At 44.2% G+C, this 12,959-nt stretch overlaps 5 protein-coding genes across 5 annotated transcripts; 3 read left to right on the forward strand and 2 right to left on the reverse strand.

Annotated features, from left to right (window-relative positions):
* Window positions 1-1,762: 1,762 nt before the first annotated feature.
* Window positions 1,763-5,079, reverse strand: LOC6551111 (cap-specific mRNA (nucleoside-2'-O-)-methyltransferase 1). Its single transcript, XM_001976806.3, has 2 exons — window positions 3,995-5,079; window positions 1,763-3,875 (listed from the first exon to the last, which is right to left on the reverse strand). Exons 1-2 carry the CDS (start codon window positions 4,641-4,643, stop codon window positions 2,158-2,160), a joined length of 2,367 nt encoding a protein of 788 aa, XP_001976842.1. The 5' UTR covers window positions 4,644-5,079; the 3' UTR covers window positions 1,763-2,157.
* A 230-nt stretch (window positions 5,080-5,309) lies between these two features.
* Window positions 5,310-6,117, forward strand: LOC6551112. The gene has a single exon (XM_001976807.2). The coding sequence runs from the start codon at window positions 5,385-5,387 to the stop codon at window positions 6,039-6,041; it is 657 nt and encodes a 218-aa protein (XP_001976843.1). The 5' UTR covers window positions 5,310-5,384; the 3' UTR covers window positions 6,042-6,117.
* Window positions 6,118-9,284: 3,167 nt separating this feature from the next.
* On the forward strand, window positions 9,285-9,839 carry LOC6550967. Its single transcript, XM_001976808.1, has one exon. It carries the CDS (start codon window positions 9,285-9,287, stop codon window positions 9,837-9,839), a length of 555 nt encoding a protein of 184 aa, XP_001976844.1.
* Window positions 9,840-9,939: 100 nt separating this feature from the next.
* Window positions 9,940-11,477, reverse strand: LOC6550968 (DNA repair protein complementing XP-A cells homolog). The gene is made up of 3 exons (XM_001976809.3): window positions 11,412-11,477; window positions 11,020-11,323; window positions 9,940-10,950 (listed from the first exon to the last, which is right to left on the reverse strand). The coding sequence occupies exons 2-3, from the start codon at window positions 11,175-11,177 to the stop codon at window positions 10,218-10,220; spliced, it is 891 nt and encodes a 296-aa protein (XP_001976845.1). The 5' UTR covers window positions 11,178-11,323; window positions 11,412-11,477; the 3' UTR covers window positions 9,940-10,217.
* On the forward strand, window positions 11,460-12,850 carry LOC6550969 (beta-1,3-galactosyltransferase brn). The gene has a single exon (XM_001976810.3). The coding sequence runs from the start codon at window positions 11,487-11,489 to the stop codon at window positions 12,537-12,539; it is 1,053 nt and encodes a 350-aa protein (XP_001976846.2). The 5' UTR covers window positions 11,460-11,486; the 3' UTR covers window positions 12,540-12,850.
* Window positions 12,851-12,959: the final 109 nt, after the last annotated feature.

The following is a 12,959-nucleotide window of genomic DNA, read 5'->3' on the forward strand; positions in this document are numbered from 1 at the left end:
AGGACTATGGGCGTCCTTAGTTGGACTTCCACTTGGACTTTTGGCTGCCAGTCAAACTCTTTTCGGCTGCCCAATTCTTTGCATTTAATTTCGTTTATTCATTCGAACGACCACAAAATGACATTTGCATTTGGGCAGCGGTCAGTCCCGAAACCCGCATCCAAAGTCCCGCATCCAGAAGCCCTAGCCCAGGTCTCATGTGCTGCCCTCCGGGGATTTCCGTTGCCCCGTACTGTGGGAAGGTCTCCGGGGTTTCGTAACAAATGAATGGCTCAGTTGCAAAAATTTGTTTTGACAACTGAAGATGCTCGCAGCAGGCCAAGTGCAAAATTTATAAAGCGCACAAGTGCGAAACTATCAAATGTCCAGGCGGCATGGTGCGGATCGCAGTGGATCACAGTGGAGCGGAGTGGCGAGGAGTGGCGAGGAGTGGCACGGAGTGGAGCTGAGTGTGTGTAATTAATTCTCTGCTGAGTCGGCAAACGTAGGCCCAGCCAAAAAAGCACAATTAAGTGCACAACAAAAACAGCAGATTTGCTGGACGTGGCATGACCAACTACACTGCTTGCCAAACGATTTGCATGGCATTTTGCATTACAAATTATATTATACAAATTGCAACCTACCTACGCTCTCTTTGAGTATGCCAATGCACGCTTTTCCAGGCTGATATCAGCTTTTACATTTCGAACTATAATTTGTAAGCTAATACGCCGCTTAAGTTACCAATTTCATTTGGTTTTGGACGGCTTAAGGCCCAGTGTGCAAGTCGGCTAAACTGCAAATGGATAACTACTATTTTTCGGATACTGTAACTGTGGCCCGTTGCCGGATTCGTCGTCAACAGCTTTATATATATATGTACGTAGTTCGAGGCCATCGTCATCGTAGCCGTGGCCAAAAAGCAATTAGCAAAGTTTTCAGTCTCCAAAACACTCACTCCTCGCATGGGAAACGGGGATGAAGTGGGGTCAGGACTGGGTTTACGGCCATCCTTAGCCGACCATCATCAATCTGGTGCAGTTGCGCACCCAATCCGTACCCAATCCCAGTTCCGCGTCGATCGGATTCCTTTGCTCCAATGCTGTTGCACCCAACTATCAGATGCCATGGAGAGAAAAATACACACAAAAGCTGACATTTGTATACAAATCTAGGAGCTATTCAGTTGGTAATTTAAATTCACTCGGCAAGAAAGCAAATTGAACAGTATGCAAAGCAATACAGTGCTTTCAAATATATTTAAATTCGATTTATATTTATTTTTCTTACATCTGCAATTACTCGTACGAGTATGTTGACAATTGATTTTGGCTTTTCTCGCTGTGCGACGGGCGCGACCAACGCTATTCGCAATTATTCATGGGTAATCTAACCCAAAATGGGACGTTAATTACTGGCGCATGTCAGTGGCATTTTCCCCATGCCCCATGCCCCATGCCCCGAAATCCTGTGCCCCTCACCACCCAGCTTCCCTTTCAATGTGTAACTGTGTGGCTGTGCGGCGTGAATTGCACAAGTACGGCCAACAATTTGCTTTTTTGTCCGACTGCAAACACTGCGGAATCCGTACACCCAGGTCCCCAGAAGTCCGCTCTCCGGCCATTTATCGGGTGATTAATTAAGCTGCAAGGACCTGCGAATGCAACGTTCTGCCGCTGACAACTCCCAGTGAAACGAGGTGGCGGTGGTGGGCCATTGAAGATTTGCGCAAATATTCAACTTGGTAACGCAAGGGAAAGAGTAACGCCTATATCAATCATATTTTTTTAATTAATAATGTCTTAGATCTATTTGTGTGGGTCAATTCATTGCAACCCCACATTTAACATTGCTTAAGTGGAATAGAAAATGTTCGAAATTAGCAATCTTATTATTAGAGGTTCAAAATGAAAGACGGTGCAGATTTGGTAAGATATTTTAGAAAATAAAACAGTTTCACACTTTGCTCATAAATCTAGTTAGTAGTTATGGTCGAAAAATATATGTATGATTCAGTTTCTGCGGACACCCAATCGTCGAATACTTAAGACGAATAAGTAAAATGCAGGAATCCGATGTAAAACCTCCAAATAAACCCAGGCATGCGGGGTAGGTTAAAAAAAAAAAAACACGTACGCGTATGTTTAGTTAAACTTATGGCTAAGTTGTGTTGGCCTAGCTGTGGCCCAGCTTGTCCGCGATGAACTTGACGAAGTCGCTGCGAAACAGGATCTTTGGATTGTCCTCGGTGGCCAGCTCCTCCACCTGGCGTAGGTCCGTCCACTTCCAGAGCAAGCGGCACGAGAAGCTAAATCGGAACGAGGCGAAGATCTCGTTAGCCTTCTTGCTGGGTATCTGATCCTTGTAGTACGCCTCCTTATTCCTCACGTTGAAGTAGTACAGCTGACCCCGCGACCTTGAGTGGGCGGACACATAGTTTTTGGTCAGCTCGCAGAACATCATTATGCCGCCCGGAACAAAAAACTTGTTGTCATCGAGCGCGTATCCGAACCTCTGCGAGTTATCCTTTAGCACATAATGCCGCATGTCCGCAAAGAAACTGCCCATATCCTGCAGCCGAAAGAAGGGTTTGCTGCGCAACGCTCCAAAGGTGCGCTCCTTGCGGTACGGCTTGTTTAGACTCCTGGCGAATTTATCGCACATGCTCACGCGCTCGCGGAACGGCCGTCTCCGGATGTCTATGCCGCCTAGACAGATGCCATCGATAATGTGCAGGGCAGCGACACGCTGAATAGTCCTGCCCTCGCCGTAGAACTCGTACACAATCTGGCCGAAGAAGATCGAGCGCGGTTGCACCTCAAAGGCGGTCTCCACCAGCTCCCACTTCTTATGCTCCGTGTAGCGTAGCAAATTGCCCCGGGATTTGCACAAGAACAGACTGCAGGCATTGATGTTCGTCTCCTCGCGTCCCACAGGCACAAAATACCAGTCCGCCACGTTTATAACAGCCGCATTGAGATTGGCCACGCCGTTCATCTCGGTAGCCGGCAGACTCAGCCAGCTGCGTTCGTTCGCCCAATTGGCAAGGAGTTCATCGAGCAGCCTGTCCGTTGGCTTGATCTCCGGTGCCTGGCGCAGCTTATCCGGCAGTCCCCATCGCTTCAGGCACTCCTGCCGCACCTCCGACTGCTTCGTCTCCTTCAGCTCCGGATTCTGGGCGAATGCTGCTATCTTGCGCAAACCGACGATCTGTTTTTTGCCAATGGCGTTATTTGAATCGATGATGTAACGCAGAAAGTCCTCGTCCTCTGCCAGCTCGTTGGCATCAAAGATCTCCAGCACGTCGTTCTCCTCCAGTTGCGACTCATCGGACAGCATCAGGTTGACCGTATTCAGATAGGCTATGATGCCCGCCGTCTCCGTGTCCGAACGTTTGTACTTGCAGACCAGGTAGCGCTCCGAATTTGCCGGTCGGCTGCTGTTTGGTTTGATGATGGCGATCTGCTGGAAGCACTTGTACATCAGATAGACCAGTCCCACACTAAACGGTGTAAACAGGTCAAACACCTTGCACACGAAGCTGCCGTTCGGTCGCAGAATCTTTAGGGCGGTGAGGAACTGACAGAGGTACAGCTGCTTGGACAGGATCTCCTGGATGTTCTCCTGACCTTCCACAGAAAAGCCCCCGTCGGCCATGGCAAAGTGAACCCCCTGGGGCGTATGCATGCGGATATATTCGTTCAGCGAATCCTGGTTGCTTTCATCGAAGATGTTGCCATCTTCCTTTACGCCGTAGAACGTATCAAAGGACTCCGGCGAGGCAGCAAAGAACTTTTCCAGCTTAAAGTCGTTTGCGCCACGCAGCGTGAAGCCGAAACCTTTGGCCTCCCAAGATTTGCGGAACAGTACGTACTCGGAGAAGCCGCCAGGGCCTGTGCAAGAACAAAAAAGAGATCAAGGTTATTACTATAATGCGAGTTTATTGGGACTGAAGTATTTATGTTAATGGAAATGAACATTTGGAAAGTAAAGTGAAACGCAAGGTATTCACCTGCACACATATCCGTGAAGTAGAGGAGCTCGTCGGGAGCCACCAGGGACTGGCCAGCGGGGTCTCGGGGATTGGTGAACATGAAGTCGCACATCGAGTCGATGTTGGCCATCTTGACGGCGGCGCGATTGAGAAAGATGGAGCTGCGGATCGTCTCGAACGGATTGCATCTGGATCTCGCCCGCCGTTTCTCGCTGTCGTTGAGATCATCGAATACGGTTTTGGCGTTGAGGATGTGATGCAGGATGGCTGGATCGCAGTAGCGTGTCTCCCCGTCGAGGGTCAGCTTCTTCTCACCGGTGACCACATGTCCCATCAGTTGATCGAGGCTATATGCGTCCGTACGGTTGCCAGGATTGTGCAGCCAAAGCACCGGTTCGGGTATCTCGAGCTCCTCGCAGGCGGGATCCCATTGGCCAGCCGAGGTCTGGACGGTGTCCAGTTTGAGGCCGAAGCCACGGCGCCCATCCTGCTGAACGGCGATGATGGGCTCCAGACGACCCTGGTTGCTCTTTCCTAAACCCTTGTCATTCTCGTAGCCCATCTTTTTCATCATCTCCATGGCCTTGTTCGAGTAGCTCTTCACCCATTCCCGCTTGATCTTCTTGGGCGTGGGTTCCGAGTTCTCATCGTCCGAAGGTTCGTCCATCTTGCACGCCGCGATGGAATCTGATCTGTGATCTGGGATTTTATGAGGTGGTATACGCGACTTTCTGCAGCGTATTAATTGATTATATACATTGACAATTAGTTCAGCTGAATGGCATTAGTTAATTAATGGGACACATCTTCCTGTGGCGAGTTATTTGTTTACAAAGAAATGTGGGCAACGACGTAGGTTCCTTGTCCACAGCCAAGTTATTACACTATATCAGTGTTGTTTGCCCTTCACGCCCTTCGGGCATCTAGATGGTTAAGACTGCGTTCCGAAAACTGTTAGTTAACCGTGATTAACACTTAAGCACATTTAGAAGCACATTTATGTTCTTTTTGGTCTAATTTTCAGCTGCAGCTGATTCGATAGGTGCGATAATTCCAGACAAAAAACGCTTAGACTTATCGATAACACACTTCTTCTTGTGGACGTACGCCGACTGGCGATAAATATCGAAGCGAAGCATAGTAAAATATACCGAAAAATGCTGTCCGCGGGCAAAATTTGAATACATTATTCAGTTAGCTTATTTTGATTTTATTTTAATGCGGGTTAATAAGAGCTCCATACAAGAACTAGAACATTATTGTAGGGGGAACATTTTCTGACCAGTTTAACCAAAGGCTTAGTCAAAGGAGTCTCTGAGTTAGATCTCTACAGAGCAGTCACCTATTTCTGGCATAAACATATCTAGCTCGGTTTTAGCTCAAGTTTAGCTTAAATTCCTGGACTGAAATGGACGGACAAACAGGTGACGAGGTTAAACCCAATCCCCTATCGCGAAAACTAAAGTTCTCCGGGATTTGTAAGCTGAGCGATGAGGAACTGGCGCATCTCTACAAGATCGATGAGCTGACGGACGAGGAGCTGGCCTCTGTGGACCTGGAGAGAAGCTCCCTGATCGATGATTATCGTCATCTGCACGAGCTTTCGATGATGTGGCAAGAGAAGAACAAAGCCGAACCGCCTTCAAACCTCTCCGAGTGGGAGTTACACAGCCAGTTGCAGCATATGGAGTACAAGCCCAAGAAGGTGTACAAATTTTTCTTGCTCAACAAGTTAGTTAAGGTCATGAGTTTCGAGACGGATCCGGGGTCCATCTACACCGAGAAGCAGTTGCAGTTCGATGTGGACTACCATGACGAGAATGCCTATCTGCTTCCGCCCAAGGATTGTCTGCGTCGCCGCCTGGAGTCCTTCTACGATCACCTGGACAACATGTTCGTCTGCGGCGATCGCAACATGGCCATCGACTTGGTGGTGCAGGGCATCCTCCGTTTGAACAAGCGCCGCGAAATGCAAAACGGTGGCCTCACCCCAAAACCAAAATCATTCAAAGGAAGTGCAATGCCAAGTGCAGGATTATCGCCCGGATCTCTGTTTTTTGATTAACTTGTTTCTATACTCTAGAAAAAGCACAAATTTTTTCGGTCTATTGTTATTGGAACAAATTTTCAATTAAAGTCAGTTTTCCCATTTAAAAATATTATTATTATTTCTCTACAAATTGCTATGTTGTGGCCAAATTGATGATGTGGGACTTTGTACAGCAAAATTCAAATTTCTTGGCAAAAAATGCAAAAATGGCAAAAAATTAAAGTTTCCAGGCTGGAATAAGACCGATAGGAATTTTTATTAGGAGTTTAACAAGGTATCACATTCTATGTTTGAAGAATTATTTCAATTGATATTGAAAAAAAACGAATTATTTTTGACCAAAAAATCAAATTGAAATATTTAGCAAAAATTCGATATTTTCAAATGGCGTTTTCCCCATAACTTGGCCAAAACAGGTCGCAAAAATAAAATAATAACAGTTTTGCGAGGCCAATGAACATATCTAACTACCCCTATCACTATCTCAAAGATTTTTCAAAATCCATTTTTTAACAAATTTTCGCATTTTTAATAAGGGGTACAACCATAATTTTTTGCGAAAAATGGCAAAAATTAACATTTTTAGGCTTGAATGCAGATCGATGGGAAATTTTATTACGAATTTAACAAGGTATCACATTCTATGTTTGAAGAATTATTTCAATTGATATTGAAAAAAAACGAATTATTTTTGACCAAAAAATCAAATTGAAATATTTAGCAAAAATTCGATATTTTCAAATGGCGTTTTCCCCATAACTTGGCCAAAACAGGTCGCAAAAATAAAATAATAACAGTTTTGCGAGGCCAATGAACATATCTAACTACCCCTATCACTATCTCAAAGATTTTTCAAAATCCATTTTTTAACAAATTTTCGCATTTTTAATAAGGGGTACAACCATAATTTTTTGCGAAAAATGGCAAAAATTAACATTTTTAGGCTTGAATGCAGATCGATGGGAAATTTTATTACGAATTTAACAAGGTATCACATTCTATGTTTGAAGAATTATTTCAATTGATATTGAAAAAAAACGAATTATTTTTGACCATAAAATCAAATTGAAATATTTAGCAAAAATTCGATATTTTCAAATGGCGTTTTCCCCATAACTTGGCCAAAACAGGTCGCAAAGATAAAATAATAACAGTTTTGCGAGGCCAATGAACATATCTAACTACCCCTATCACTATCTCAAAGATTTTTCAAAATCCATTTTTTAACAAATTTTCGCATTTTTAATAAGGGGTACAACCATAATTTTTTGCGAAAAATGGCAAAAATTTACATTTTTAGGCTTGAATGCAGATCGATGGGAAATTTTATTACGAATTTAACAAGGTATCACATTCTATGTTTGAAGAATTATTTCAATTGATATTGAAAAAAAACGGATTATTTTTTACCAAAAAATCAAATTGAAATATTTTGCAAAAATTCGATATTTTCAAATGGCGTTTTCCCCATAACTTGGCCAAAACAGGTCGCAAAGATAAAATAATAACAGTTTTGTGAGGCCAATGAACATATCTAACTACCCCTATCACTATCTCAAAGATTTTTCAAAATCCATTTTTTAACAAATTTTCGCATTTTTAATAAAGGGTACAACCATAATTTTTTGCGAAAAATGGCAAAAATTAAAATTTTTAGGCTTGAATGCAGATCGATGGGAAATTTTATTACGAATTTAACAAGGTATCACATTCTATGTTTGAAGAATTATTTCAATTGATATTGAAAAAAAACGAATTATTTTTGACCATAAAATCAAATTGAAATATTTAGCAAAAATTCGATATTTTCAAATGGCGTTTTCCCCATAACTTGGCCAAAACAGGTCGCAAAGATAAAATAATAACAGTTTTGCGAGGCCAATGAACATATCTAACTACCCCTATCACTATCTCAAAGATTTTTCAAAATCCATTTTTTAACAAATTTTCGCATTTTTAATAAGGGGTACAACCATAATTTTTTGCGAAAAATGGCAAAAATTTACATTTTTAGGCTTGAATGCAGATCGATGGGAAATTTTATTACGAATTTAACAAGGTATCACATTCTATGTTTGAAGAATTATTTCAATTGATATTGAAAAAAAACGGATTATTTTTTACCAAAAAATCAAATTGAAATATTTTGCAAAAATTCGATATTTTCAAATAGCGTTTTCCCCATAACTTGGCCAAAACAGGTCGCAAAGATAAAATAATAACAGTTTTGTGAGGCCAATGAACATATCTAACTACCCCTATCACTATCTCAAAGATTTTTCAAAATCCATTTTTTAACAAATTTTCGCATTTTTAATAAGGGGTACAACCATAATTTTTTGCGAAAAATGGCAAAAATTAAAATTTTTAGGCTTGAATGCAGATCGATGGGAAATTTTATTACGAATTTAACAAGGTATCACATTCTATGTTTGAAGAATTATTTCAATTGATATTGAAAAAAAACGAATTATTTTTGACCATAAAATCAAATTGAAATATTTAGCAAAAATTCGATATTTTCAAATGGCGTTTTCCCCATAACTTGGCCAAAACATGTCGCAAAGATAAAATAATAACAGTTTTGCGAGGCCAATGAACATATCTAACTACCCCTATCACTATCTCAAAGATTTTTCAAAATCCATTTTTTAACAAATTTTCGCATTTTTAATAAGGGGTACAACCATAATTTTTTGCGAAAAATGGCAAAAATTTACATTTTTAGGCTTGAATGCAGATCGATGGGAAATTTTATTACGAATTTAACAAGGTATCACATTCTATGTTTGAAGAATTATTTCAATTGATATTGAAAAAAAACGGATTATTTTTTACCAAAAAATCAAATTGAAATATTTTGCAAAAATTCGATATTTTCAAATAGCTTTCAAATAGTTTAACGAGGTATTACATTCCACATTTAGCCAATTATTTCAGCCAATTGATATTGACAAAATTCAGCAGTTATTTGACCAAAAAATCAGGATTTTATTTTTGCAAAAGTATGATATTTTCGAACCGGCCAATGCAGGTAGCAAAGTTGAAAGTACGACTTCTACGAAGTTTGTGCAGCTAAGCAAAAAGCTCTAGCTTCATAGGCTAGGAAAAGGAAATCAAGGAGTGCCCACTAGTAGCCTTTGAGTAAGACTTCCACAAGGCAGTCCGAAATTTCAAGGAAACACAGTTTAAGCATCGTGCTGATCACACGTTTTGAAAATTGAAATTGCTGGTTTGAAATTCCATTATAGCACTAAAATGTCCTGGCTGACGGAGATTCCATTGTCGAGAGAAGAAAGAGTGGGTCTCCAAGATATGTTTCAGTTGTCCGACGACAATGGCCTGCAGAGGAATTCCATGATGCATAACTTTCGCTTCATTTGCGATCTCAGTGGGGAGTGGCACACAACTGATGGATTGACCCAGGTCCGAGCACAAGCTCCAAAAAGCAGCCCCGCCAAACCAGGCAAACAGGAAATGGCATGGAACATACCCAGCAAAGTGTACACGTTTATGATGCTCAAGCAGCTGGTCATGGAGATGAGTTTCGTGGAGCAGCCGGAGAACATTTTCAGGGAGCAGGAGTTGGCGATTGATAAGGATTACCGCGAGGTACCGGACGTGGAGGCCCTGCATATGACGCCCAGAGAGCGCCTGAATCGCCGGCTCAAGTCGTTCTATGATCATCTGGAAGAAATGTTCGTCGGCGACGATCTCAACATGGCCAACATGGCCGTCGACGTGGTGTTCAACGGAATCTCCCGCTTGGCCGAGCGCCGAAATGAGTTGATAACCAGCTGGCAAGCCAAATAACATAAAAACTGCACGCAGTTTTGCGCCATTTAAGGTCATCCCTAATCAAACCTAAAATCAATATAAAGCATAACGAAGTCTGGGAAAAGCTGGAAAATCGTTCACTCTTCAATGTGTATTCCGGTTCTCTACCGGAATGCACCAGATTATTGTATTTTAAACCAAATTCAAATTCATTTTTACGCCCTTGATTCGTGCGCATTTGTGTGTACTTCAATTACAGAAATTACTTATTATTCACTTAACTAGTTCTTTAAAGTAATATTGGTTTGTAAGTAAGGAACTTAAGAAGGGGTAAAAAAAAAGTGGTTTCAGTTCTATTATTGATTCATTCGGGCAGTGCTTGCAGGCTCGCGACTGGGTGCTCTCCACATCCCCCTACATCTTCTCGTAGGTCTCGCTGTATGGACAGGTGAGGCAGTTGTGGGTGTAGGTATCCTCCTCCTCGTTGTAGGTATCCGGCCCGAACTCGTGCTCATGTACTTCGTGCGTCTTCTTGGTGTAGATGCTGCTGCGCACCTCCATGCGCAGTTGCTTCATCTTCTTGTTGTACTTGCGAGCCTTGCCCTCCTCCCGCCTGTCCTCGCGCGACTCATGCTGGCGCACCAGCTCCTCCTCGCTGCCCCAGACCTCCAGGGCGCGCTGGTGGATCTGCAGATGGAGATACAGCTTCATTTCGCCCCAACGCACGTTGTGTGGGTTCTTGCGACTTATGTACCGCAGCTTGGGCTCCCGCTTGTCAAAGTCGCAGTCCTTCAGCAAGTACTCCGCCTTGGCCTCAGTTCGCGTAATCAGGGCGTAGCGATCGTCCTTGTCCCGGCACTTATCGCACACCGAGTGCCCGAAGTTGTTGAACAAATAGGAGTCGGCGAACATGTCCCCGCACTCCAGGCACTCCTCATACTGCACGGGTATGGCAATGGCGTCGTCCAGGATCGGAGGGGCCTCCTCCCCGGAGTTATTGGGGCCCGCTAGGCCCGAGGCTGTGGGTAGAACAGGCTGTTCCAGCAGGAAACCCCCTCCGGAGTCTATGTACTTGGTTCCCTGCACCTTGATCACAGAGCTGCCCTGGCTGAGGGCCGCCTCGGGATGGTAGCCGCCCTCCTTGTTGCTGTCGGGGATTAGACGAGCTGCGGGTTAGGTATAATCTCTCGGGGATATGGCATAATGGATAGCCCACCTGGCCAGGTCCTTAAATGGATGCGAAACCAACTTGGCCTCCCGCAATTTCTGCGCCTTGGCCAAGTTCCTTTCGATCCTCGCCTTTTGTGCATTGGTCAGCTTGGACTTCTTCTCCGCCGGCGGAGCAGCTTCATCGGTAGACACCTCTGCAGACATTTCTATTTCACAAGCTTATCTTTTTGGGGAGCGCAAACTTCTCAGAAATTTTGTTTATAAAATGCTTCTTCTTGCCGATTTGACATTCCACGCAAGAGCATCAAGTTCAAAGCCAAATTAACTTTTACACGGAGCAAAACCAATAACTGTTTAAGTCAATAGTCAAGGAATAGTTAAGTTAATAGTTAAGGAATAGTCAATATATGAGAAATAAGTTATTTAACATATAAATACCTTAACTTCACACACTTCAACTCTAAAAACGACCTTTAAAGCATTTAAATGCTTTTAGTATTAGTTTAGTTTTAAATGGGTGGGCGTTTGGCATTTCTACCGCTTCACGGTCACACTGGTGGATTTGTTTTTATTTTGGTCGCAATGCAAAGTAAACACCGCAAACTGCTGCTGCGGTGCCTCCTGGTGCTGCCCCTCATCCTCCTGGTGGACTACTGCGGCCTGCTGACCCACCTGCACGAGCTGGACTTCGAACGGCACTTCCACTACCCGTTGAACGATGACAGCGCATCCGGATCTGGATCCAAATCCTCTGGACTGGACAAGTTCTCCTACCTGCGAGTGCCCTCGTTCACGGCGGAAGTGCCGGCTGACCAGCCTGTGCGGCTCACGCTGCTCATCAAGAGCGCTGTGGGTAACTCCCAGCGGCGGGAGGCCATCCGCCGGACGTGGGGCTACGAGGGTCGCTTCTCAGACGTCCATCTGCGACGCGTGTTCCTGCTGGGCACAGCCAATGAGAGCGAAAAAGACGTGGCCTGGGAGTCCCGGGAGCACGGCGACATTCTCCAGGCGGACTTCACGGACGCCTACTTCAACAACACGCTGAAAACCATGCTGGGAATGCGCTGGGCCAGCGAGCAGTTCAATCGCAGCGAGTTCTATCTCTTCGTGGACGACGACTACTATGTTTCGGCCAAGAATGTGCTTAAGTTTTTGGGCAGGGGGCGTCAGAGCCACCAGCCAGAGTTGCTATTCGCAGGGCACGTGTTCCAGACATCGCCGCTGCGCCACAAATTCAGCAAGTGGTACGTTTCACTGGAGGAATACCCCTTCGATCGCTGGCCGCCGTATGTGACCGCCGGAGCGTTCATGCTCTCGCGCAAGGCACTCCTCCAGCTATACGCCGCCAGCGTCCACCTGCCGCTCTTCCGGTTCGACGACGTTTACCTGGGCATCGTGGCCTTGAAAGCGGGAATTCCCCTCCAGCACTGCGATGACTTCCGCTTCCATCGGCCGGCGTACAAGGGTCCGGACAGCTACAGTTCGGTGATAGCCTCGCATGAGTTCGGGGATCCCGAGGAGATGACTCGGGTCTGGAACGAGTGCCGCTCCGCCAACTACGCGTAGCATCAAGGACTTGGCTGAAGACTCCTGGAGATTGTATATACGAACGATTCAACACCTATACAACAGCCTTATAAAGTATATTAGGAGGAGCAGATGATACCTCAACCGTTCAGTGAGACTTTAAACTAAGCAGCTGGTGGTAATAGTGCAAGATCCCAAGATTAATTCATTCTAATTGTAAGCATAATGATAAAGCAGTTGATTTATTGTGAGTAAACATCAGTTCATATTTATAGAGATTACTTAAAGTAGGTCTAATACCTTTCGATGCAATATAAAGTTGGTTAACATAAGAAAGCGAATAAAGAACATAAAATAACTTACACAGGGATTTCTAGGAAAGGCCATTTCTATTTGAAAATGCCGCGCTCTAATATGGCAGTTGTACCCGCTAAGCGTGGTTCGTGTCCCCGCTAGCTG

The sequence above is a fragment of the Drosophila erecta genome, unplaced genomic scaffold (assembly GCF_003286155.1).
Source record: "Drosophila erecta strain 14021-0224.00,06,07 unplaced genomic scaffold, DereRS2 tig00000126-arrow-pilon, whole genome shotgun sequence".
In the NCBI taxonomy this organism is placed as follows: domain Eukaryota; kingdom Metazoa; phylum Arthropoda; class Insecta; order Diptera; family Drosophilidae; genus Drosophila; species Drosophila erecta.

Bases quoted from the DNA above. Each gene is read 5' to 3' on its own strand.
- LOC6551111 (XM_001976806.3), bottom strand. From the start codon at position 4,643: ATGGACGAACCTTCGGACGATGAGAACTCGGAACCCACGCCCAAGAAG. The intron at 3,876-3,994 runs GTGAATACCTTG...GTTCTTGCACAG, and splicing joins CTTCACGGATATGTGTGCAG to GCCCTGGCGGCTTCTCCGAG.
- LOC6551112 (XM_001976807.2), top strand. From the start codon at position 5,385: ATGGACGGACAAACAGGTGACGAGGTTAAACCCAATCCCCTATCGCGA.
- LOC6550967 (XM_001976808.1), top strand. From the start codon at position 9,285: ATGTCCTGGCTGACGGAGATTCCATTGTCGAGAGAAGAAAGAGTGGGT.
- LOC6550968 (XM_001976809.3), bottom strand. From the start codon at position 11,177: ATGTCTGCAGAGGTGTCTACCGATGAAGCTGCTCCGCCGGCGGAGAAG. The intron at 10,951-11,019 runs GTGGGCTATCCA...AATCCCCGACAG, and splicing joins CCATTTAAGGACCTGGCCAG to CAACAAGGAGGGCGGCTACC.
- LOC6550969 (XM_001976810.3), top strand. From the start codon at position 11,487: ATGGGTGGGCGTTTGGCATTTCTACCGCTTCACGGTCACACTGGTGGA.